General features: G+C 40.2%; 1 protein-coding gene across 2 annotated transcripts in view; it reads right to left on the bottom strand.

Annotated features, from left to right (window-relative positions):
• The window catches only part of GLIS1 (GLIS family zinc finger 1), a 264,447-nt gene that overhangs the window by 36,109 nt on the left and 201,712 nt on the right, over positions 1 to 26,626 (bottom strand). For both annotated transcript variants that reach the window (XM_034779847.1, XM_034779846.1), the window contains 3 exons: positions 15,116 to 15,277; positions 10,462 to 10,572; positions 6,696 to 6,828 (listed from right to left, as the gene is read on the bottom strand). In XM_034779847.1, coding sequence (XP_034635738.1) covers positions 6,696 to 6,828; positions 10,462 to 10,572; positions 15,116 to 15,277 — 406 coding nt within the window. The remainder of the gene's footprint in view (positions 1 to 6,695; positions 6,829 to 10,461; positions 10,573 to 15,115; positions 15,278 to 26,626) is intronic.

Here is a 26,626-nt window from a genome sequence, read left to right as displayed (position 1 = left end):
CAGATCGCATTTAATTAAATACATAAAAGCCAAAGGGATTGGAGGATGTGCAGCACCTATCAGGAATGGGGCCAGAGTAATTAAGAACAAATCATAAACTTTGATGTGCCCCCACAGAGAAGCAGAGGGACATAACACACACACACACACACACACACACACACACCCACCCTCACTGCCCTGCGTGGTCTAGTGAACTGAACATGCTCCATGGAGCTGCTCTTCATGCATGTGGGTGAGAAGTATGCAGAGATGGGCAAGAAATGGGCAGAGTTTTGATTCTGTCCCCTCCAACATGCCAGTCAGTATAGTTGGGATGTCCCATATGGGTAACTATTCTCTCATTGGTATGAGCCAGTACAGATGATTTCCCACTAGAGCAATGGGGGAGGGACCAGGGAAGGCACTGTGACTCTGAATCACCATTTTACCCCTGGGCTGCTCCTGGGGCAATGCACCCATGTGTCCATCCTTCTCACTATGCGAAGTCACTATCTAGTCTCCAGTAAAACAAGGATGCAAAGATTAAATGTATTTAAAGGTTGTAGGGTGTCCCTAGGGCTGTGCATGTTCATTGAACTTGTAGTGCAGTAAACAGAAATGTGGCTTGATTTCTTGAACTATGTAGAGCTTGTGCATAGCAAGAAAGCTGAAATACAGAGAAATAATTGACACTACTGTTCACTTTGCTAGCATACTGTTTTTGCCTATAATTAGGAGTACATTTAGGGCCATGTGGCACACACAATGGAATAGACGAGTTACTAGTAGATTCCATGTTAGGCTGCAACAAGAAATTAGTCATTTCTGTTGAGTCATTGTGAACCAAACTTCTATTTAGTTAAAGTGAATACATTTTTATTTATGTTATTACTGCAAAGAAAGGCCGCTTTAAAAATACACTAACTTTATTTCCTTCACAGTGTTAGGTCTTATTCTGAAATATCAGCATTGCTCAATGGAATTCATTTTTAACCATATTTTCACTTCACTTTCAAGACACACTGGAAGTTTAGATTTGTTGCAATTTTGATGTCTTGTTTGCTTCCTCAGGCAGACCCACCCCTTGGAAGCTCAGCCTGCACGAGGACCGAAAGAGCAAGCCCGGCATTCTTTGGGGTAGTCATAACATTTTCGGTGTCACACTGGCAGGGAAGAATGCATATGTACAGTATTGCACAGTGTAGCACCAGGTATCTTCTTACAAAGTGGGGTGTGGCCAGAGGGGCCAAAGAGAGGGGAACTCTGGCACCTCTTGTGCTCTGGGGATGCATCTAGTCTGAAAATACAGACTCTGTATTTACATTGCAAAAAATGGTGCAGAGAGCAGCAGCTGCTATTCCATCTCTGGCTATTCCAACTGGGATAGTGCAGCTGAACAGGTTGGAGGTGTGAATTCCATCCTCCAGCCATGGTAGAGTCCTCCATGTGAAGCTGGTTTACTATGCAGGAAGGGAAGAAAGTGAGCTCTTTGGGGTAGGGACTGTCTTCCAATATGCATGGCTAGCACCCAGTAAACTGATGATAATCAAACTAAAGTTAATATCAATCTCTAGGGATAACAGTTGACCATTTATGGCCCAATCCTGCTCCCTCTAAGATCAATTTTTCTCTTAATGGAAGCAGACTCAGATCCACATTCTGCAAAATTTCATTGTCTCTCCTAGAAAATCTATATGTATGAAAAACTCTGTGACCATGGCAAATCTCCCAAAAGGCTGCAATTTCGTCTTTTCTCAATGTTTGTAAAATTTTTCTTCCCATTTTTTTTTTTAAACGGAGAACTATCTCCTAGCTGCAGAGAGTTGCATGAAAGCCTTATAAATTACTGATGCCTGCTGTCGCGATCCAGTTTGGGACTGTGCATCTCAGGCCTCTTAACACATTAGCCACTTCAGTTTATAAATACATGTCATCAATCAACATTTTAAATGATTTAACCTTTAGCCTTAACATCTGTTCCCAAACCAGTGCTCTGAGCATCTGTGATTAGTGCCTTTTCACGACGTGTGCCAAGGAAGAGCAAAAATCAATAATAAAAATGCAAGCCCAGATAGGCCTTGAATGGAGATAGAAGCAGCATTTAAAGCTTCCCTTGCCATAGATGATGCTCAGTTTCTGGCTATAGTGCTCTTCCTCCAACAATCTCTGTGGCATATTTGAGGTTAAATTAGGCAACAGTGAAGCAATCTAGCAATGGAAATAAAAAGGAACGAGGTCTGAGCAGCTGCGTACTGTGGATTCCTCTTCATGCCACAGAGCATTCTTTCCCCGTAATATCTGCCATTGGCCTAAGCACAAGCCTGCTTTGAAGTTGGACACAGGGGATGGGAACTTTTTAAACATTTCATTTCTGCATTGTTGGCTTTCATCTCTGACATACTTAAAATATGCTGCAGCTTTAACTTGGGGAAAAAAAGTCCACAGTAATTCAAGTAATCCCAGAGGCCCAGGGCTCTGCACATTAATATTGTGGTTTCTTTGAAAAAATACATGAGCATTTTCAAGTGGAATGAAAAGGACATTATATATTTGTCCATATGGTATACTATATACCATGCCCTAGCCTGATTTGTCCTGAAATATTACTGTTGCTTATTTGAAAGAGTGAACATATCATTACAAACTATAGGCGACTGTGTGAATATCCTTTTACTTTGATTCTGTAATGTTCAGCATTATATTATATATGCTCTAAATGATGATGGATCATTTTTGCCACTGGAATAGTGGGGCAGGTAATATGAGGTAACTTCTGTTTCACTGTAAAATAGTCTCTCCACCTTGATTTATTTCCTCTGTCTCTTTCTCATATGGAATATGTGATGGGGTCTCATATGGAGTAATGTGACCTGGTGGAAGTATAGGAAGAGATTTACTAAAACTAGATTTTAAAAATACCCCAGTGACAGATTAGATATAGTCATCCAAGAAATCATATTGGGGACAGATTGGCATTATTGAGAAACACGGGATATTCATGAACTAGAGCAGGGGTCGGCAACCTTTCAGAAGTGGGGTGCTGAGTCTTCATTTATTCACTCTAATTTAAGGTTTTGCGTGCCAGTAATGCATTTTAATGTTTTTAGAAGGTCTCTTTCTCTAAGTCTATAATATATAACTATACTATTGTTGTATGTAAAGTAAATAAGGTTTTTAAAATGTTTAAGAAGCTTCATTTAAAAATTAAATTAAAATGCAGAGCCCCCTGGACCAGTGGCTAGGACCTGGGCAGTGTGAGTGCCACTGAAAATCAGCTCACATGCCACCTTCGGCACCTCAGGTTGCCTACTCCTGAACTAGAGCAATTTTACTTCAAGACTGTGACTCAGAGCTGCATAAAGCCAGGTTTCCAAAAGAGCTGAGCTTCCATTTAGACACCAAAAAATAGCAAAGTCTGACACTGTGAGGGGAGAGCCAGCAGCAGCCTTCTGGTGGATCAAACACCAGGGTTGACCTGAAATGTCGTGTGTCAGGGAGAAAGGGATGAAGCTTTAACAGCTTGGAGAAATATGAGCATCCTATTCTCTGTTCTTTCTTCTGTAACATCAGAAGGGGTGGGGCCAAGCTGGGCAAGGTTGTGGTGGGAGGGGTGTCTCAGGCTTCAGGCTCAGAAGCGAGGTATGGTCTCTGTACCATTTATCTGTGAGCTCAATTTTCTCCCTGTTTTCTAACACATTTTGTTTTACTGAGGACCTTTGGGATCTGAGACTGGTCCTGGCACTATTCACTGCAATCCATCCTGCGGAGACATAAATGATCCTTCAGTTTCTTCACAGAAGAGTTGAAGCGGTTGGGGAAATCCACACAAGGCTCTCAGCTAATGGCACCGACCAAGAAGCCGATCCTGGAGGTGCTGCTAGCGCCCTCATGAGTTTGAAGAGCCCAGGTGATAAAGTTAAAATGATTCCTCCGCAATCCTATAGTCCTACATCTTCCTGCCACACTGAATGAAGGAATGTAACAATACTCGAGAGCATTCTGTGTGTCATCACAGAATCCCAATAACATCATGAGCATTAAAAGTCACTATCCTTTCCTATTACATCTTATTCTCAGGGAGTTATAATTCAGCTATTTTAATTTACAATAGGGTAAAAGTGATTATAGACGGTGTCAACCAGGATACTATCTTTTTTTGAAGACCTGGACTGGTAAAAAGCTGAAGATTTTTGTAGATTCAGATGCTTCTCAGAGTTGCTCTAACAAAGCCACACAAGGGATACTAGGACCTCTTGTGATGTCTGAGGAACTCAGCGCCAGGAATTCTTGTATTGTAACCCCAGTTCACCATGGACTCCGTGTCTGTCTGTGAACAAAATCATTTAGGGTTTAACTATATTACAAAATGTGCGCCAATGTAACTAGATCAGTTTAAAATCGATTAATGACACCAGTGCAAACATCTTCTATAGATGCACTTAAACTGGTTTAAATTTCACTTGAATCAGTTTAAGTCATGCTTAAAGTGACTTAAGTTAATGCTATATTAATCTAAATTGATTTAAATATGTCTGTTTAAGGGTTTGCACCTACATAACTAGATTGATTTTAACACAGGGCAAGTTTTCTAATATAGACCAAGCCTTAGATGCACAATTTCAGAACTGACCTATTCTACTTCTAAGTGGCTCACTTTTAGAAATCCAACTTGAGAAACCCACGATGCCCCCCACTACATGGACTGCAAATTGGCCTCAGCTCTTATGCCTGGAGTCCATAGCCCCCCATCCCTCTGTACATGCCTACAAGGACCATGGACAGTCTATCCATAACTAGTATTTATGTGGATAGCTATTTAAGCAAATACAGAATGAAAACAGCAAATTAATGTCTATTACATCCTTTCTCTGGAGATTCTATCCAGACCATACAAGGTGATGGATGCAAAATGATGTAATACATCTCTTCCATTTCTAATGTGCATCTGTGGTCAAAAAAGATGCTAGGATGTATAAGGAACAGGATGGAGAATAATATGGAAAATATTATAATGCCATTATATAAATCAATGGGCTGGCCTCATCTGGAATGCTCTGTGAAGTACTGGTCACCCCATCTCAAAAAGGATATATAGGGGATTCAGAGCCAGGTGACAAGAGTGATTAGGGGCCTAGAAAAACTCTTGTGAAGAAAGATCAAAAACATTGGGACTGTTTACCTTAGAAAAGAGGCAAATACAAGGGGGCCTTGTAACAGTATATAAAGTGAATGGTCTGGAGAAGGTAGATGCTTTTGCTCCCACTCTCTTGTAACAGGAAAAAAAGGGGCATTTACTGAAATTGAATGCTGGCAAATTCAAAATTGATAACAAGAAATTATTTCAGAAAACATGTAGACTGGAACTCACTGCCACAGGATGTTGCTGAGGCCAAGAACTTAAGATTCAAATTGAGACTGGACAGTCACATGGACAAGAAGAACATCCAGAATTATCATATAATAAAGTTAACAAAAAAGTGATATAAAACTTCAAGTTTTAAGTTTAAGTCAATCTCTAATTATTAGGGATTATTATTATTTGTATCGAAGCAGGAGTCTCTGGACCAGGCCCCTATTGTGCTAGGTGCTGTACAACACAGAATAAAGAGACTGTCCTGGCCCTGAGGAGCTTACAATCTAAGTAGGATGGGGGAAGATTATCCAACATTTGCCTATTCCAGGGTGTCTTGCACGTTCCTCTGAAGCATCTGGTGATGGCCACTTACAGGGATAGACTACTGGACTAGATGGACCATAGGTCTGATCCAATCGGGAAAATTTTATGCTACTAACTGCCACAGTATTTACTCTGTAGTACTGCAGCATCAAAAGAAGAATGTTCTTCCATTGATAACATATCATAGCAGTAGTCATCATCACCTTCATACCTAATAGTGACACAAGAATCCAATATGACATCAGTGAAAATCAGAGGCCAGGGGCCCACTGTGCCCAGTTGGGAAGGGGAATGTAGAAGTGTCAGGGCTAATCTGTTTTCATCATTTAAAACAAACAAACAAACAAACAAACAAACAAACAAAAACCAGTAAGCACTAGATCAAGGTGACGAACTTCCACTTTAGGAGGCTAAATCCAATATTTAGATTCCCTCAATCCCCTGCTCCGACCAGCCCTGTAGCTACCTAAGTTTCCATTGGTAAAATTTCCCCTGTTTGGCATGCACAAAGCCACACCCTCACCCCTCTGGCAACTCACCCACGAACAGGCAGCAGGGATATTTTTGTAATGGAAGCAACTCCTGCACTCCAGATAACACCTATATCTCCACAGCCAAAAAAGGGATATATTTAATGGGGGATATCTGTTTGGGAGCAGAACAGGAAGTTTATCTGTGAATTTCTGTCTTTGTTAGAACTGCTGTGCTTTAACATAGCTTGTGCATTTGTGTGCTGCTGAGACCAACACAAACTTAAAGAGATTGAGCGTGATTTTCAGAGATGCTGAAGACCCACAACGTCATATAAAATTAAAGAGAGCAATGGTGCTCAGCATCTCTGAAAAATTTATAATTGATCACCTGCGATACAATGGTGAAATAATGCACTATACATTTTTAACCTCATTTATAACCTACATTCTGGTTTTTACAATCTTAAACATAACGGGCTGTTTTTCCACAGTGGCCCAAGGTCTTTAATAATCCTTATTTAAAATGACACATATAACATCATATTTACTGGAATTATTCTTACCTGCTATTAGGTCATGGTGACCTATAGATCTACCACACTTCCCATCCAAAATGTGTTGTGAAGATGTGTGGAGTTGCTGTATAGCTAAGCATTCACTTAGTACATCTTGTTCAATATCAGTACATGAATGTAGCTGTAAGAGGAGGATAAAACAAAGAGATCTTATTTCAAAGTAAACCAAACTGTAGCTAATTGAATTCATATGTCTGTTTGGTTATAGCCTATGTATAGAAGGAAGGAACAAAATGTCATTCTTAGGAACTTAGTGTAATTGAGGATATACCCGGTACTAAGTATTTCTAATTAGAGGTCATTGGGTTTTCTTAAGCACACAAGTTAAGTGCTAATCTTACACCAACAGCATTTTGGTTCAGAAACAAAGTACCCTATGTTTCTTCAATTTTATGGCATAATTTAACTACATATTTCTAGCTCTCTGTAGTGTTTTTGGGTTCTTTGGCAAAAGGTTTGCATTGTTTTTGAAACTGTGACACTTGGAAAGACTTTTGATAGGGAAAGAAAAGTGTTTGTGCTTATCAGATTAAAACTGGCGAAATAAGGCAATGTCGGTAATGTGTAAGAGGTATCACCGATGTGTCAGCTGGTCTCCATGTAAATTAATGCTCTGGCAAAAGTGTCTGTAGCATGCTCTGAAAACCACAACGTCGATCATATTAAAAACAGCAGGAGGGGAGAATTAAGAAAGAAAAGCATTTCTAATTCTCCTTCAAACATGCTTATGTTGCCAAATGTTTGTCATAATATAGTGCTCACATTACACAAATAGCCATCGTATTCTGTGGCCATTAATAGTTATTGTTTTGAAGTTTACAGTTTTGCATACCAATCTCCCCTGGGATTAGTTATTCTAAATGGAAGGTCCAGGCAAACCTATTTAGGGTTCTGTTATCCAGGCATTTGTTTTTTTAAGATAAATATCTAGCATTTTGGATAACAATCTGCAGCTGAAGCCAATAAAACTTTAACTACTACTAAATTAACCACTAGCATCCTAGATTTTGTTCTCCTAAAAAAAAAAAAATTGAGAAAGATCTAACAAACCTCCTCTAAGGTATGGACTAAATATTCAGGGCTCCTCTGATGTAAATCTCTGCCCAGAACATTTTTCAAAAAATCAAAGATTGTGCTTATTGGTTGGATGAGTCAAACGTGTGGGCAGAGCAGCCTGTTAATTTTTCTTTCTCGGCTAAGTCACTTCTACTTAGAATTCAGCAAACATAGATAACAATGGATAGATCTGCCTTTGCTGAGTCAAACTGCAAATGATGAAGCAACTAAAAACAGCCATTTGCTCATTCTTCCTGTTTCAGATTGGAGATGGGAAGAGACTGGAGTCAGTTTTAGAAACATCGAACTATACTTTCAGTTAAACATATTGGAGGGGGAAAATGTGCAAGTGAAATATTTATTTTGCTTATTAGTTCTTTACTGATGATACATGCTTTACTTCATTTTCATAGAAGTCTGATCAAAATACATTTTAAATCTGCTGCTATCTTTAGAAGTCTTTTTAATAAAAATTCTGAATGGCTCCAAGATCTGTATAAACATAGATCACAATCCTATAAACACCCACGTATATACTTGGAGTCAAAGGGACTGCGCCCATGCCTAGAGTTAAGGATGTACACCAGTGTTTGCAGGGTGGGGCCTTCTGACTACTAGGAAATCACATCCTTCGTGGGGAAAATCCAAAGAGGAGATTGGAAACTCCTGGGCTCTTAAACCTTTCCATACTTCAAGTTTGGAGATAAGTCCCATGTGATCTGGCTGCCAGGGTAAATCAGCAGAAATAACTGCATCTGTCTGTAGGGTCCTCACATTGGCGTGAGGCAGTAGAAGAGCTCTGTATCTCTATTCAGGATCCTAGAACTTGATATGCTGTTACAGGCCACTATAAAAAATGGTGCGCATAAAGCACTCCAAAGTAGCTAGAGGCAAAACCACAGAATTCCAGGAAAAGAGGAAAGACTATACGTGAGCATCATTCCACTAGCACACAATCTGTGATGAGAACCCCTCTCCAGCAGTCAGGTTCAGCTACTCCCAAGGGAGAGACGGGTATGGAGTAAGAGGGTGTTTCCACATAATAAAGTGCTGACAGGGCTATTTTGCATTGCAAATGCCCAAGAGGGTCATGCGGGATGATGCCACAGAAAGCCATCTTCCTCCTGGCTCCACTGCCTTCCTTCTCCATCACCTCTTACACCAGAACCCTTGGAACTGTAGATCTGAAACCCCATGTAGGGAGCTACTGGTGGTATCATGGGCTGCTGCTGTTACTTCATCTCCTGTCCCTGCTGCCTTTACTTCTTGTTGTTATTGGTCTGTTCCCAGCCTCTCTACAAGAAGAGGGAGACCAGAGCATTTGGGTATCACTTGTCAGGCAAAACCCACGCTGAATTCAGAACTTTCCTGGGAGTTCTACCACATAAGGACACCCTATCACTGTGGTCCATAACCCTGTCTCTGGCCTCTCCTAGACATGTACACCTAGGCCATTTCCAAAGCTTTTGCCTCTTCCTCCTCCATGCCATGACCAATTCTGTCCCTTTCTCTGTCCAAATCATGAACATTTATCTAGGCCCTTATATCCTGTCCAGACTACTGCAATCGCTTTCTCTCTGGCCTTCTTGACATCCATCTTGCTCCTCCATGGTCCCTTCAAAATTCTACTGCTAAAATAACCTCCATTGTGATATTGTTGCCTCTCTCTTTGAGTCCCTCCGCTGGCTCCTGCACTCCGCTGCATTAAGTACAAGCTTCTGGTCCTTACCTTTGAGGCTCTTCACTACTAGCTGCTCCCTACCTGTATCCACTCTTGTGTCCTGTTGTATTGTCACCTCCCATCTGCTCCATTTTCCTTAAATCCCACCTTGCTGTGATGCCTACAAAATTCTGAACAATGACTAGGCAGCTGGTGTGGTGTGACTGCTGCTTATTATGCTAATCACAATTGCCTCATTGTTATTTTATAATCCCCCACATCCTCTCGTCTATTGTATCCACATGTTATCTCCTCTCATATACTTAAACTGTAAGCTCTTTGGGGCAGCCATCATCCTTTCATTAATTAGCGAACAATGCCTTACTGTAACAGGGCCCTGATCTTTGCCTGGAACCTTCAGGTCCTATTCCAATAACAACAAAAATAACAATGAATTCAGGATTGAACCCATAGAAACCCATGGTTTTTTTCATAAAATATTTGGCTGGATGGAATACTAGTAAATACATAATGAGCAATGTGGGTTTGAAATGATTTATAAATGTGTTTAAAACACAGGCCCAATGGTCTATAGAGGGTGTTTTTTCTAACCTACTAAAATATCACATTTTTCCTGACATTTATAAATTATTCAGGTGTGGGATTCACCCATATTTTAAATGAGCTGCTAAACTAAGCGACCCATTTGATTTGGGTGTGAATGAGAGCAGAATTTGGAGTCATATGTCAGAAGGATGAACAGGAGGGAATTTGAAAGAAGGGCCTGGTTTAATAGTGCAGAGCAAACCGCTCTGCAAGGGGGGGAAAAATAGCATTGAGAATCACTGCAACAAGAAAATGGAAGTCTGACTGGCAACAGTGAAAAACCATCAGGAAGTTCAATTTTCACCTAGCAACAACACAGTGAAATCCTGATTTGAAAAAACATAAATCACAGACCAATTAAAAACAAACATATTGATGAAATTTCAGTAAGTGTTCATTTGAGCATGCCACAGTTTTGATCGATGGCCTTACCTTCTTATGCACCTGTTGTTCTTTGGCAGAATGAGCTTTCACATGTTTGCGCAGGGAACTTGGATCCGTGTAGCGTTTGGAGCACCCAGGAATTTGACAGGCATATGGTTTCTGTAAATGCATGGAAAAGAAAAAGAAAGGGAAGGATTTCAGCTTTTATAGGCACCTACCTTTATAATATGAAGCCCGAGTTCAACAATTAGAATACAAAATAGCTGGAGACTATAATTTATGTGAAAACATATTGTAAAACCCCAAGCTGTTTGCTCAGCTTGCAACCTCTAGTTTTGCAAATACTTCTGTGTATAACAAGTCTGGCTGTGGGCCAGCTGTGGCGCACACAGAACAGCAATGACAGCTCATATTCTGAAGTCAGTCCAAATCCTGAGAGCACTTAACACATCTGTACTCTTACACTTTTGGGGATTGATTACTGGACTGAATTAAATAATAATGAGGAATAAATAGTTGGGTTTTGAGAACATTATAGTATTTCCACTTTTTGCAAGTACAAAAATAGTACCTTTTTGCCTCTTTGGAGAGGCATTTACTTTGTATACAATCCACTCAGTATGTGACACAGTATTGCAAAGATCTTTAAGTATCATTACAAAAAAAAAAAAGAAAAAAACGTGGCTCCTGATTCTGACTTCCTACTGGTTTTACACAGACAGTGTCACATATGTTGCAAAGCAAAAACTAAGGCATTAACACTGGAGTGCTTTCACACATTTTTCCTGTTCCTGTTTTAAATAACACAAATGCTTTATTTACACAATTTATACTCATACAAATAACACTAAACACAAACATTACAGCAAATCAACAAATACAGAAAAACTCAGCATTGTTGACCTTGCCAGGGAAAGCCCTCTCCAGCTGTGAATAGTATCTGCCAGAGGTTACCTCTCTGCGATGGCACAACATGAAGATCTTCAAGTGGCAAGAACAGCCTAGTTTAGCTGAGCAGTTCCAATGGATTCCTTTCACGTGGTAGAAAGATACTTCTCCTACATGCAGGAAGAACACTCTTCTCTATCTGGAGGGTATCGAAGCTCCTTCCTATTACAACAGAACAGCTGCAGGGCCCTCTTGGTAAGCCCCAGCTAATGCAAGCCTGACCAAATGCCTAATTTGGCTGTGGCACCACTTCTGGGCCCTGACAACAAAAGGCAACCTTTAAACTGTTAGGGAAATCCTAAATGAATGTGTTATTCCCAAGGTACTTGGTCACACTCAGGTGGTAACAAAGGATCGCTTCATGCCAAGCCTCAAAGAACCTCTAACCAGAGCCTAATTTTGCTGTTTTTTTCCTGTGGCTTTTTGGAGCTTGTTTGCCTGCCCACCCATCATGCCAATGTACTATGGCAGAGGGGCCTCAGTACATGGGCCAGTAAGTTCTTTTAGTGTCCTCCCAGGAGGTTGGGTTTGGCCTCTCACCTTTGTGCTCTGATCACCTTCAAGGGCTGAGATCAGAGTCACACATTTGAACCTCTTCTCTTTTCATAGAAAGCATTCCGACATGGTCACTTTCACCTGCAGTGCAAAGTGCACACAAGCCCAATTGCACCACTAAAGCCTTATGTAAAGGCAGCAAGGGAGGAGTGGGATTGGGACTCCCAGCAGAATGGCAATATAGGGGTGCCATTTACCCCCTTGGTTTGCACAGAAGGGGTCACGCGTGGAAAAAAGTGATGGAGTCGTGATTCTGTAGTCAGGAGCTGCATTCCCATGCTGTGGTTCTGCTTAGATAAAACCCTGCACTTCATTTGGATAAAGCCCAGTAGCTCTGGCTTGGTACAGATAAAATGAATTTCAGCAGCACTGGAAGAGTGATGACACCCCTTCCTAATTGCAGCACAGATAACTTCCCTAATTCTGCTTTCACCGTGGGAAATATGAGCTAGTAATTTCAGTTATTTAATCAAACCAACCCAATCTAACTGGTCACTGTAATTATTTACATATTCTCCTTTCTGAGAAGATAAACGATGGATTGACCTACATGCGGAGTTTTAAATCAATACCAAATGCGCTCCATACGAAATAAGCATCCACGTAAATCCTTTTTTCTTTCTAGGTACCTCCAGAGGATAAATAACCCTGTTCCTTATATCAAGAGGAAATTTCCAAAGGAATAATAGGATCATTCACCAACTCAAAGCCTTAAAGGCTATCACAATACCTACTCAGAAACTTACGTAGGAAAGTAGATTTATTGAGAGTCTTTAGAATACACAGAGAACAGACATGTGAGGAAGGACTATGGAAACCTTCCTTAATAGAAGAACCAGCAGAATATTTTTCTAGCCATGGTATCGCTATTAGTGATGGGGAAACTAGATCAGAAAAATGCCCATCTTTAATAGCCTAAATCTTTTTGCTTAGACATTCACACAGTCCTTCGATATGTAATCAGTTTTTAAAGAGGTCTCTGAGTCCTGTGGGCTAATATTACATCCAGTCTTTACAGTAAAACCATACATGCATCATTAATTGTTTACACTGACATTCTAAAACAGGCAACACACTAAATAAAAACCACAGGTCTTAAATGAAGCAGGCAAATGAATGTTAGTTTCGGCAGAATATGAATATAGTGAGAATTTCAAAGAACCTGTAGCAGGGAAGTGTGAATAACAGTTCCAGACACTTTGAAAGTTAGTCAAAAATTATTACTGTACCTTTGTGCTGCTGTACGAGAATTTCAGAGGTTAAAGAAACAGAGAGACAAGGAGAAGAAAAGAGAGCTAAGTTTAGAGATTTTTTTGCAATATCACATAGATCAACAGACACAAGAACTCTGGGTTATTTTGTTCAGCGTACTATACAATTGTACAAAAGCTCTACTAAATGATATTCCATTTGCGAGTCAAGCTTATATATATGTTTTTATATTAACTTCAAGCAGTTAAACTTCAAAAATGTGTATCCCGTACAGTATATTCAGTTTCAAAAGAGACACATTTTAGAACTAATTACAAATTCAAATATTTCAGGTTGACTTTCAAATAAATAAAACATTGTTATTGTAAGTGTGCTTGGGTTTGGAAAATGTGACTGACTCGCTTCTCTTACTTGTTTGTTTTTGCAAGGCATAATGTACATTACGCATTCCTTAATGCTGCACTGTCTGAAATGTGTAGCTGCTTAAAAAGTAAATATCAATTAAACTCCAAAGTTCTGCCCCATAAACACTCGGCCAAATGTTAAACTATATATTCACCTCTTTGAAAAAGACAAAGGAATGACTCTTGCTGTTATTCTTCACAAGCTCTAGGCTGGGGACTTAATTGGCCTATGATGTCTGTTTGCTTCCTTTGCCTTAAAATCGGCGAAATAATCGTATCAGGGTTTAGGGCAGCTTCAGCCCAAATTAAAATTTTTAGAATGGCTACTTAAAAAAGAAACCCTGATGAATGGGTAATACATCAGAAACCCAGGGCTGGCTCCAGGTTTTCTGCTGCCCCGAGCGGCGGAGAAAAAAAAAAAAAGGCCGATCCATGGCACTTTGGCGGCAGCTCAATCGCGCCGCTCCATTCTTCGGCGGCGGTTCGGCGGGGGTCCTTCACTCCCACTCTTCCTCTTCGGCGGCACTTTGGGGGCAGCTCAAAGAGGAAGAGAGGGACTGAGGGACCCGCTGCCGAATTCCCGCTGAAGACCCGGACGGGCCGCCCCACTAGCGGACGGAGTGCTGCCCGTTTGTATTGGCTGCCCAAAGCACCTGCTTCCTTAGCTGGTGCCTGGAGCCAGCCCTGCAGAAACCCCAAACATCCTTGACAGAGGCCAGCTAACATGGCCTTTTTATTATGTATCAAGGAGAAAGGCACATCATGTGTCTTCTTCCACAGGCTCACCCACTGCAGATTCACTTCGGTAAAACTCCACTTCTGAGAATCACACTGCAGATATTCTGCTCTCCTGGCATACTCTCCAAGGGCCTGATCCAAAGCCTATCACGGAAGTCAATGGAAAGACTCCTACGAACATCATTAGGGTTTGGAGCAGGCCCCATGTGCTGTGCATGCATTAAGAGCAGAACATTAGAGACAAGGTCTACCACGTCTATGTGCGAGAAGAACTTGGTACTTATAATTCATTTTCAATGCAGTTAATCATTAGCACTATTCACACATCACGCATGGTTGATGTATTCTTGCCTTTTGGGAGGGTGGGGTTTACAAAATTGTGTCCATTAATTTATTTTCTCTTAAGGTGTTTGCCATGATCCTGTGGTCACTTAGATCAGACTTTGTCAAAATAAGCAAGAAAACTATTGAATTTCTTACAGCAACAATTTTTCAAGCCTTGATTCTGCCCCGTTTATTCACACAGAGGAGTATCTTATTATACATGCTGTTCCTCAAGGTGAGCAACACCTTACTCCAGGAGTATTCCGAGGAATACCAAAGTATGGTATTCCTCGGTTTAGTAAGGGTAATAGAATTTGGCCCTCAGTGGTTAAATGAGCGAATCTTCCATTATTTAAATCAATACATGCAGCTAAAAATCAAAGCAACTCTTCCTTCACCTCTTATTATTCAGACATTTTCATGAAATGGAAGCTGCCATATGCCAGTTTCAATGCAGATCCTGTACAAAGCCTGTTTAAACTCTCTGTGCAAGCCATAATATGAAATAAGGTAATGCTTACAGTATCCAGGTGTGTGCGCTGGTGCTTTGCCCGATCACTGGAGTTACTGAAAGCTTTCTGGCAGCCAGGGTGCTGACATAGGTAAGGTTTCTCTCCAGTATGACTCCTCAGGTGAATCTTAAGGTTTTCAAGCCTAGAGAATGCCTTGTTGCACCCTTCAAACTGCAATAAAGCCATAAAACATCTCTGTAAAGCATTATTAAATAAACCATGGGCAGCCACAATGAGTACAGTTAAAACCCAAGCTAGACATGTAATAAATCAACCAAAACTCAAACATCTGCTGAAATTTATGGGTGAAACACATCATTTTGTGCTATTAATTTCATCTATCACGAAAGGCACGGTGTGCGGATAGATAATACTAGATTATTATAAATATCTCACACATGCAGTGTGCAGTGCTGAACCTTAACATTGTATGGTTCAGATATGGTTTTGGTAAGGAAGTTTAAAGAAAGAACAAGCATTCAGCTTCTGAAGTGTTCACTTAAACAGTGTTTTTAACATTACTCTGGGGGGGATTCTGCGCCACTGCGCAATGCAGAATTTTGTAGACATTAACATTGTGTGTGCAGAATTTCCTTTTCTCCACGGAAATGGGCTGCAGTGCTGCTGGCCACCACTAGAGGCCACTGGACTTGGCAGAGCCCAGCTTGCACATAGAAGACACCGCTGGGGGGCGGGAGAGGCAGCTAGAGGGTTCCTGGCAGCTGCAGTTTCCAGCATGCCCTGAGGGAAGGAGAGGGTGGTGCTAGGGTGACCAGATGTCCCAATTTTATAGGAATAGTCCCAATTTTTGGCTCTTTTTCTTATATAGGCTCCTATTACCCCCACCCCCCTCTTTCCCCGATTTTTCACACATGCTGTCTGGTCGCCCTAGCTGGTGCATAGGAAACTCCATGCAAGCCTGGGACACAGCATCAGGCTGTTTCTCCCTCTGGATCCCTGGGCTCTGGGGAGGGGTGGGTGTCTGGTCTGGGGGGGGGCATGTGGCTGGGCTCTGGGAGGGAGGGGGTGTGGGTATCTGGGTCGGGGGGGACACTGCAGCTGCACTCTGAGGGTTAGGGGATGCGGTGTATTGGCTGAGTGGGCCCCGAAGGTGGGCTCTCGGGGAGGAGGGGTTCTGGGTGTCTGCCCCCCCTCCCCTCCGCTAGGCTCTAGGGGGATAGGGGGTAGAGAAACAGGAACTGAGTTGTCATAGGGGTTTCTTTAACTCTCTACTCCTGGGGGAATTTTTGTGTGCGTCTTGTATTGTTACATACATACTTGCTGACAGGTATTTTGAAATAAATTACCAAAATAATTGAAAGTGGCATGATTGTGTAGTGTTATTTTGACAAATAAAATTTGCAGAATTTTAAAATATTGTATGTATAATTTTTAATTTTTTGGCACAGAATTTTTAATTTTTTGGCACGGAATGTCCCCAGGAGTCTAACATGAATTGGCACAAGAAACTTTATGGGGTATAACAATTCCCCATATCTATATAGCCGGTTATCTGAGCAATACTGGCTTTTACTGTTCTGGTTTCATTAAGAAAGCTTAAAGTGGTAGTTTATAGTGCTGTGTAGCATCTATTACAAATCCTATAGGTCAAGAGCCAATACTGATGTGGACAAACAGTATTAAGAGCTATAGCTAACAATTGCAGATGTAAAAGTACTACTGTTCATGAGGATATGTCAGTCTTCCAAAATTATCATAAAAACTCACCAGGTGAGTAGAATTTTGCTAGTCGGTGTGTGAATTAGGATCTGCGTATATACAGATAAACAGATACTGATCCAGATTGTATAGACACATGCATAATAAGAATTATCATTATTACAGTCAGAGTTCTACTAGTATAAAAATGTAAGATCCAAAAGAGAAAAAAGAATGTGATTGTACAAATAATATGGGAGAGTTTAACTGATTTTACACAGTACGGCGTGTTTTTTGCTGGGTGCCTTCAACTCCCATGGACAAAGTTGAGGGTACTTAAGGCCTGATCCAAAGCCAACAGAAGTAAATTGAAAGGGTTGTTAGATCCTTGCAGGAACATACCACCTAACTGCAAGTGACATTACCAAAATATGAGACCTTTTCCTATTTAGCTTTGTTTCTATTCTACTACAGGATTCCAAGGTCCATTTCTAAAATTTATGTTATTAACATGAAGTGGTATATTTGTGATCCTATATATAATTTCTTTTCCCTTGAAATATCAACCCCTCTCTGGGACTGAAATACAGATGGTTTGGTGTGAAAGAAATATGGAATCTAGTTAAGGATTAAACATAAGCATCATAGCCTCTGTTCTGGTACGGTTCTGCTGCACTACAAAACGAAGTGGTTAGAATGGGTTCTTTTATTGGTTTCTAATATGGATGCTAATCTGTAGTTTGAGGTACGCAATGATAGAATTTGTTGGTATCTGATACATATCAGGAAGGGCTGAATTAACCAGGTGGTCTTATCCAATTTCCTAACTGGTCATCAGCTTGTTTCTTGCAACAACAAAAAAGGATTATTGAATAAAATGTGTTGAATCCAATATGCATCTTTTTGTCACAATGCAAAAAATTAGTCAGACTCAGATGGCCCTCCCAACACATGTGGTTAGAATTAACCAAATGTACCCTGGTAACTTGTATTTTTTGCAGCATTACCCATTGCTCTCTTAGAAGTATATAATCACACTTTTGAAATACGTTTCTCTGTTTCGCTTTGCTTCAAGACAAGACTGCAGCTGTTTTTTAAAAGCCTGTTACATTTCATATTTCCAGATGTTTTGCCTGGTCCCTATTTTACACAACAAAAAACAGAAGGAAACTCCCCTCTTTGTAGTAAATAAAACTGGATGCCAAATATCTGATTTGGCATGGCAAATTCTATGGGCCAGAATCCCAGCTGGTGTAAAGTGGTATAAACTCCATAAACTTCAAAAGAGCCATACAGATTTACTCCAACTGAGGATCTGGGTCATGTTCCTGTATTGTAAGTGATATTTCCAAGAAGTAAAACAAGACTGCCAAGGATACATTAGACCTGCTCGTTGCATTTTGCAAAAATTTAAGCTCATCCAAGATTGTATTAACTGGAGCTGTACGTTCTCCTCAAATACTGCATATCGTACATTTATTGTACGCCTTTCCATCTAGTAACTACTGTAACACTAGTAGGATCTTGCTCTTGTGAAGTGCTAATGGAAGTTAAAGATACTTATACCTCACGAGATCAGGCCTTACAAATACATCCTCGCATGTAATTTCAGATGATCACATGTGCTAATAAGATCAAATTGCCAGAACTTTAAAATCCTGACATAAATAAAGAATTATGCACTGCTCTTCTGTTTACCAGAGCTGGCTGAAAATTGTCTCTCGAATTTTTTTTTCCAAAGAAAACTGAGTTTTCATCAAAAGGCAATTTTTTGCAAAGAGCATCTGCTTTCTGTGGAAAATTTTGACTTTTCAGTTTGAAAAACTGAACACCCCAAAACTGAAAATTTTTGTCCAAAAAATGAAAATGTTGCTGCAGTGCATCATGGGAGCTGTGGTTCAGGTGTTCCATTCCTCTATTCTCTTCTATGAGCCAGGTTTTTACATCAGACCTCTCCCATGATGCACTGCAGAGAGGGAATTCCATGTTACACTGCACTGGCTCAGCAAGAGGAGTGTCTGTGGTGCATCATGGGAAATATAGTCTGGAAGCCTGACCCGCAAAGGAGAACGAGTGCATGAGGCACCAGAATTAACATTCCTAGGAAGCACCACGGCAGCAGTTCTGAATGGAAATGTTTTCAGACCAGATTTTTCAGCCGACATTTTTCAGTTCTTGGCTGAAATTTTTCAATTTTTGATTCTTTTGCCAAGAAGTTATAATTTGCTGTGGGGACATTTTTTTTCAACCATCTCTACTGTTTTCCTAGGGATAGGTGTTGTGTATTGCACTCTGGTGAGTTCCACTCCCTGTCCAGCTTACTCTGGGTGGAGTGTGGAACACATTTTCCATCTACCTAGGGCTGCTCCTGCCTGCACTGATAGGAAGTTGCCCCCTCAGCCATTTGGGATCTCAAACAGTTTATTTGAGAAACCAAGTCGTTAGCCTTGAAATCAGCTCCATGGAGGAGTTTTTAAAAGTGAGGTATATTTTAAAATGATCTTTACTGAAACTACATTTCTGGTGTGATGCTAGTTTACTAGAGACTTGCATGAAAGACATCAAAGACAGGAGAGACGGTAAAATCCTCACTCAACTGAAGTCTATGGAAGGGTTGTCACCTTGATCAGGATTTCACCTAGAGAGTTTACATTAGTTATCCAAGTGCAACCGACTAAACTCCAGCACATTCTTTGTTTCTCTCACACATACACATGGATTGTGTGGCAGGCTTCCAATGAGCGACTAACTAACAGAAAGGCAAGGCCTGACCCTAATTAAAGTCAATAGCAAAGCTCCCGCTGACTTCAGTGGAAGCAGGGATGGGCCGATAATCACTGCTGCTGGGGTGTGAAATAAATCCCAGATTTCCCTTATTCATTGTCAAAATGGGTCTGAAAGTGATTCCCAACTACAAAATGATCACAACTCGTACTAGAAACTATCCAGATATGCAGATGTTCCAGCACCTGCTTGGCTGGGTAATTTAAATACTACTGTGTCACATATGAAATGATGACATAAAATATTGCTTTGAACTGCTGACCCAGCAGCTGCTTTCAGCATCCCCAGGGAGCTGGATCACTTGTGTTCTAGAAAGTACTGTAAATTGGAGGCACAAAAGAAAGAAAACAGTGGCCCAGGCTCAGGGAATTGACTGGCTGAGGGGACTGGTAATGGGATATGGGGCTTTTCACCTCTAGGTCATCCCCTGGAGTCCAGCTCAATGTAGCTGAGATCAGCAGTGACCTGAAGTCATTACAATCTGATGGTGGTCTCAGTCTAGTGCCTAGGAACAAAATTCTACATGAGTGGGCACCACTCAGGGGATCAGTATGAGTTGGTACAGCTGGTGAAAGGATTGGTCTAGCATCATTCTGCTGGCATATTAATTGGTGTATGTGACAGGGAAGACACTCTTTTTTCTATTATTGTTGGAACCTGGTAAAGCACATTCTTCATTTGTGATGTTTGATTCCACAGTTCTGTACAATAAAGGAAAACACTGGATTTCAGGATCAATGAATGAACCGGCCAGGAGGAGCAGACTAACTCTACAGCAGAGAGAAAGCTTCTGTTTACACACAAATCTCTTGGTAATCAGCAATGACAGGAAAGCAAATAGAGAAAAAAAGTGCATGACAGTTTAATGAAGTCTGGGTAAAATATTAGGGGGAAAATCCAGGGCTGGCAGAAACCAGTGACTCTATCGAAGCCAAATGGATCTGTGCCTACTGATGCCAGCTCTGAATCTAACCCTACATTTTTTTCAAAATCGGCCAAGGGTAATAGAGGCCTCCCAGTTCCTTAAAATGACAGCTCTGGCTACTGACAGAGAAAAGGTCATGCCATCAGACACAGACTGATGACGGCTGATCCTTTAAATACGGTGGACAAAGTGATCTGAATTCCTAGAATGGCTTTTTATTTTGTGGACCAATTTTGTGCTTGGATGAACAGGCAGCTCTTCTTATGACAAATTAACACAAACACATACGCACGCACACACACGCACAAGCCCAGAGCCAGCTGCAAGGGTTTTTCTGTTCTAGGCAAACTGCAAAGCTTCTGCCTTTCCCAGTCACATATACATTAAATGGTCTCTTAAGCTTTTGCTACCCTTAATACTGTGCTGCCCTAGGCAGTTGCTTATTGTGTCTATATGGCAGACCTGGCCCTACACACACTCTCAGACTTAGATCAGAAGATATATATCAACATTGCCAACTTTCTCCCCACCAGCAATCATGAACACTCCTCAAAACCAGCTGGAAACAAGTGACCTATGACTTCAGAAATTCTATTTGGTCAGGGATCCTCTTGGAACATTTGATGTCGTTTGGAGAGGTGGGAGGAGCCTTGGCAGATTCCATTCAGCCATGGCAAAATAAATAAATAAAAGGAAAAAAACACTACAAATACTGCAAAACTTCAGAAAACAACTTTAGAAATAAGCAACCTGAGACTTGCAAATTTTTTGAAGTTACAAGTCAACAAATATGCTGAAATTCATAGAAAAATAAAGCAATCGTGGCAAATCTGGCATTCCCAAAACACCTTCCTTAAAGGCAACATTTTGAAAATGCAGCTCATGTCTACAAACCCTGCACTGCAGTCCCCAGGACTGTACAACTCCATTCTCCCCTCAGGCCAGGAGGAAAGTTAAGGCAAATCAACTACTTTTGTGTAGTCAAAGCACAAAAATTAAAGCATGTTAAGCCCCCGTACGTATGTTACAGTGAACTAAAGCCACTTTATTCTTGAATGAGATAGAGAGCAGCAATCAGTGTAGGATCTTGACCTACAATGTAATTTCTAAGGCATTGTTAGTTAACTCCAATATCTATGGCCAAATGCAAAGTACAAAATATTCTGAATACTGCAAACTAGTTAAGGGTCCCGTTCTGCATGTACTGATGGTGGTGGCAAAACTTCCACTGGCCAATGTCCCAGTCCAGCAAAACCCTTAAGCACCTGCATAACTTGAAACATATGAGAAGTTCCATTGACTTCAGTGGGACTATCCACATACTTGTAGTTACATAGACACATACTTTGATGAATCCAGGCCCTAGGAGGAGCAGGAGCATACCCTACTCTAAGTGGTCAAAGCTACTGTAGCAGCACAAACACCCAAACAAATATGGATTAATTTCTCTCTTAGTTTGACCAAAAACATCTATTTTTGGTTCCCACTGACACATACTGATAAGAAACAGTATCATCATCAGCGATGCTTCCATTTCACTGCCCCTATCTGTGTCCCATCAGTTTTATCTACCAATACTGCACTTACATTTAGCAAGGATATTTATTTACTTGTACCTTTCCTGCCACCAGGCAACACCTTAGCCCCAATCCCCTGACCATACAGTGTACCCTCTCCTGGAGAATACTGGGCACCCTTGCCTCACTCCACATATCTGCCACTCAGAGCAATCAGTCATGCTTGATAGATTCTAAGATCCAACTACAAGGAATTAATGTATAGTTCCCAGAGAACACTGGGATCATATGAACTACTTGATCAACTGAGCAGGCTGCTTATTGTATCTCCCAGACATCTGGTATCAATCTGTCAGTACTTAATCCTACTACTTTATACTTTTTTTTTAATTGAGATCTGATGCCGGGGATAATTGTAACAAATGCTCCATAATCCTTTGTTTCGGTAAAAGCCACCTAAGCCTTTAAACAGGTTTATAAATAAAAATAATAATTATACTTTTGGAACCTACTTTTGGTTCAGATCATTAATGTGTGCTTTAGAAACCAGCATCCTACATAAATACAAACATGAATAGAAAATGATGCCATTGAGGTACAAGGAAGAAAATGGTGCAATTAATTGGTTTTTAATGCTATACATGAATGTGAAGCTTTCCGCAGAAGCAAATAAATTGTACTATTTTTAGGTCATCAGATTTGTTCATCAACTGTCATTTCCCCCTACATAAATATTAAATAGTCTATTTAATGCTACAACTCACAAAACAGTGCAATTGCTGGAATGTAATCAATTTAAAATGCGTATTTATGAAAATACCAAATTATGTCATAGTGCCCTAAGCATATCACAATTTTCCTTACAAAAACAATTTACTATAATAACAGTAATTGATTAAAATGTTTTTCTTTGCTTCCATATTACATCTTAAATGCACCTGAAAATGTCACTGTGCAGAAGAACAGTGCGTTCCCAATAGGGTTTATATTATCAAATTTGTGCCGTTTCCATAAGCATATTTAATCACAGCCATGTCTAGAATGTCTGTCAGTGGTATAGATCAGAAGAAACAAACTATAAACTAAATAGCTCAGACCATGAGGTGGAGCAATAACTGACATTTTAATCGGAAATGAGTTATGACTGAAAAAGAGAAGCCTTCACAGTTGTAGTGCTAAATAGGTCCAGTGTGCCATTAGAAAAAGCTCATTAATATACACCTCTGCTCTCTGCTGCAAGATCAGTTAAACAAGCTGCCTTTTATTTATAGACCTAAAAGGGAAAGACCAGGTCATATTGGCTGCTGACATCTCAGACAGCCTACGGGTGGAAAACCCAAAACATTTCATTCCAAAGCATTTAATAGTATCAATAGGAAATCTTATGTCTGGTCAAAATATCTAAGGTCCTTCTCAATATCATGAAATGTTCTTTCTTCCCAATTGATTACCAAGTATCAAAACATTATGAATATTTATTGAACTATGTTATGGGGAAAAAAATCCTTTAAGTATGTGTATTCCATCCAGACGGAGGAAAAACATCTGTGCGAGTCTTTAAAAGCATGAAAGTTTTAAATAAACTTGAGCGTGATGTTATATATAAGGCCCCAATCCTGCAAACACTTCTGCATGTGAGTAACTTTATGCACGTGAGTTGTCCTATTGAATTCAGTGGGGTTTCTCGTGTGCCTGTTTGCAGATTTAGGGCCAAGTCTGTAACAAAATATTCCAGATGGTCTCCTTTGAAAACTGTTTTTGCTAACTCTTGATCAGAATAACTTTAAATTCTCTACAGTAGCTACAGTGTAAGGACCCAATCCTGAAAATACACAAATGACTTTACTCATGCAAGGAATCTAATTATCAATCTCAACCGAATGACTCACGTGCATCGTGTCTGCAGATCTGGGCCCTCAACTTCCCCTAAGAAGCCCATTTCAGACAACTAGTTTATGGTTTTAAATTGGCAGAATTTTTTTTTCTTTATAGCAGCACAGTGGTTGGAGATATTTGTTATAAATGGAGGGGCTGCCAATTTTTTTTTCTGTGAAGTTTTGAACAATTTACACTTGCAAAATGAACCCTCTACATGATATTTCATTTGTGCCTTGAGAAGCCTTACTTGTTCTCATTTTATTATGTGTAAAAAGTTTGTAAAAACAGCATTGGGGTTCTTGCCAACTGTTATTGTACCATTGTTTGTGCCCACGAGAAGAAAATGTGAAAGGGTTCAGGAGGGAAAGATTGAAATTCCCTTGTAACTAATACTGAGGCAGCCTTAAATTAAAACATAAACTATAAAAATAAAATGGTGGAGAGATGCAATATGATCTTTAATTTTGTCTAGTTTTAGAGTAACTGCAGCCATTCATTTGCTTTGCTTTACATGGTTAGGCAGTTTAGACATTTACATTTAATGTTGGATGGGTCTCATTTTGAAAACATATAATACACTGTAGGTCCTGGAAACGCATTTAGTGAACATATTTCATTTAGTTAAACAGGGATTTGTTTTCTGCCCCTTTGTACATTTTACAAGCTCCAGCCACGCATTCCTAAAAGCCCCATTGACATTGCTGGGAGTTCTGGGTGCAGAAAGAATGTCAACTAGCCCAACATAGATATTTAAATCATGGAGTTGCTCACAGTATAAGGTCCTGACCCTGCAAACACTTACGCACATGAGTTACTTTACTAACGTAATAGATCCCATTGACGTCAAAGTTCAGCAGCTCATCTACTAAGAACCACACATCGCCCCACAGCTCCATTCTCTGTTCTCTGTCCCCACTGATTGCAAAGTCTAATTCAAGGTCACTGTCCTGATCTTCATATCCCTCCATGGGACTAACTCTAACTACCTAGAGGGTTGTCTCTTCTCCTTGGGCAACTATGACCTCCCTGAAAGCTATACTGCATTGGAACTATGACAATGACAATCAAGAGACTGAGACTCTTCAGCACACAAGACAAAACTTCCACAGAAGCCAGACCAAGACTGTGGAACTCACTCCCAAGGTAAGTATGATCACAGACCAAGCCACTTTCAAAAGCAAATGCAAACCTTCCTTTTTTCAGCTTACCCTTCACGACATTGCAATGAGAGGTACTTCATCAGTACCCTAGATATGCAGATAGATTCTGCTCTTGCTGAGGTTAATGGGAGAAGGAGCGGGCTGAAAACTCTTCTGGGCTTCATGAAACTTTTGTTCCAACCAATTTATAAAATATCTAAATTTAGGCATTGAAATATATAGGCACAACAACAGATCAGAGCATCTGTAGTCCATGTAGACACAAATCCAGCTGTTGAACAAACTTCTAAATGAGTTTTAAAAGGATAACCAATGACAAGTTGAAGATGACTCTAGGTCATACACTTCTTTTTTAAAGGACTTTTTTTTAATCACAGACATACATGCCTTATTAGATAATCATATAATCTTATTATTGTGCTTCTTGTTCTTCTTGCCATTTTTGTCAGTTTATGACCGTCACTTGTGTCATGTTGATTTAGGACTACAAGCTCTTCAGGACAGCCTCACATCTTTACCTGTTTTTGTGCAGCATTATACTGTATTATTATTGTAATGATAATTAACATAAAGAGTAGCATTTTCAAAATTGTATTTACCGAACTTTAAATTTTCCCACCAGGAAAAGGAAAGAGCAAGTTGTTCTGCCAAAGGAATGCACATTGAACTATTTATAGGCTTAATTCCTCCTGTACTAGTAGATCAGACACCAGGGACTGAATGTTTAATTATCCCAGGGTCTTTTTTCATCTTGTTTATCAGACATTTTCCAGCAAAATGCAAATTGTCTCAAAAAATACTGAAGCAGCTTCTGATTTTCCTAGCAGCCTGCTGCTCTCTCCGAAATCCTTGTAGGGGACTCTTTCTGCCACATGGGCCTGAAGCTGAAGCTTCAGTGAGGGCCCCTGTGGCATGGGGCCCCAGGCAACTGCCCCACTTGCTACCCCCTAACGCTGGTCCTGGCTTTTATATGCAGAAAACCAGTTGTTGTGGCACAGGCGGGCCAATCTTCTTTTCTATAGCAAAAGTACACTGGAAAAGTATTATGGGTAAGCTATCTGCCACTGAAGGACAACACAAAATACAAGGTTCTTTTTTTTGTATTTGTTTGTTTTTCTGTTCCAATGTTTAAAGACAGATTTGCTCGTTGGGGGAAGAAAATATGATTAACAAGATTAATTTAAAAATCCAAACCTGTGTCAACAATTATTAAGTTTAAAAGTACACAAAACATCATTCTTCAGCTCACTTTAGATGTTTTTCTTTAAACAAAAAAGTATAACATAGTTAATACCTGCCCTTCAGACGTCTGTTCATCTCTATGAGCAAGTCACTGTTTTAATTAATCTTAAAAGAAAATAAAGAATTTCCATTCAAGTTTGCACTTAGCATCCAACTTATTTACATCCCTCTATACTGAAACTTCACTTAAGTTCTGTTAGTTTAGTTGCCTAAACTTTGTTCATCTGGCACAACATTTTAGTCTTATTTTTAAACAAAAACAAATGAAACAAAACAAACCACACCACGCTTTTCATCTTTAAGGGCCCTGATCCTGCGAACAATTATGCACATGAAGTACTTTACTCATATGAGT

This window comes from Trachemys scripta, chromosome 8 (genome assembly GCF_013100865.1).
Source record: "Trachemys scripta elegans isolate TJP31775 chromosome 8, CAS_Tse_1.0, whole genome shotgun sequence".
Lineage (NCBI taxonomy): Eukaryota > Metazoa > Chordata > Testudines > Emydidae > Trachemys > Trachemys scripta.
The sequence above is the reverse complement of the archived record's forward strand: the minus strand, read 5'-3'. Positions and strand labels throughout refer to the sequence as shown.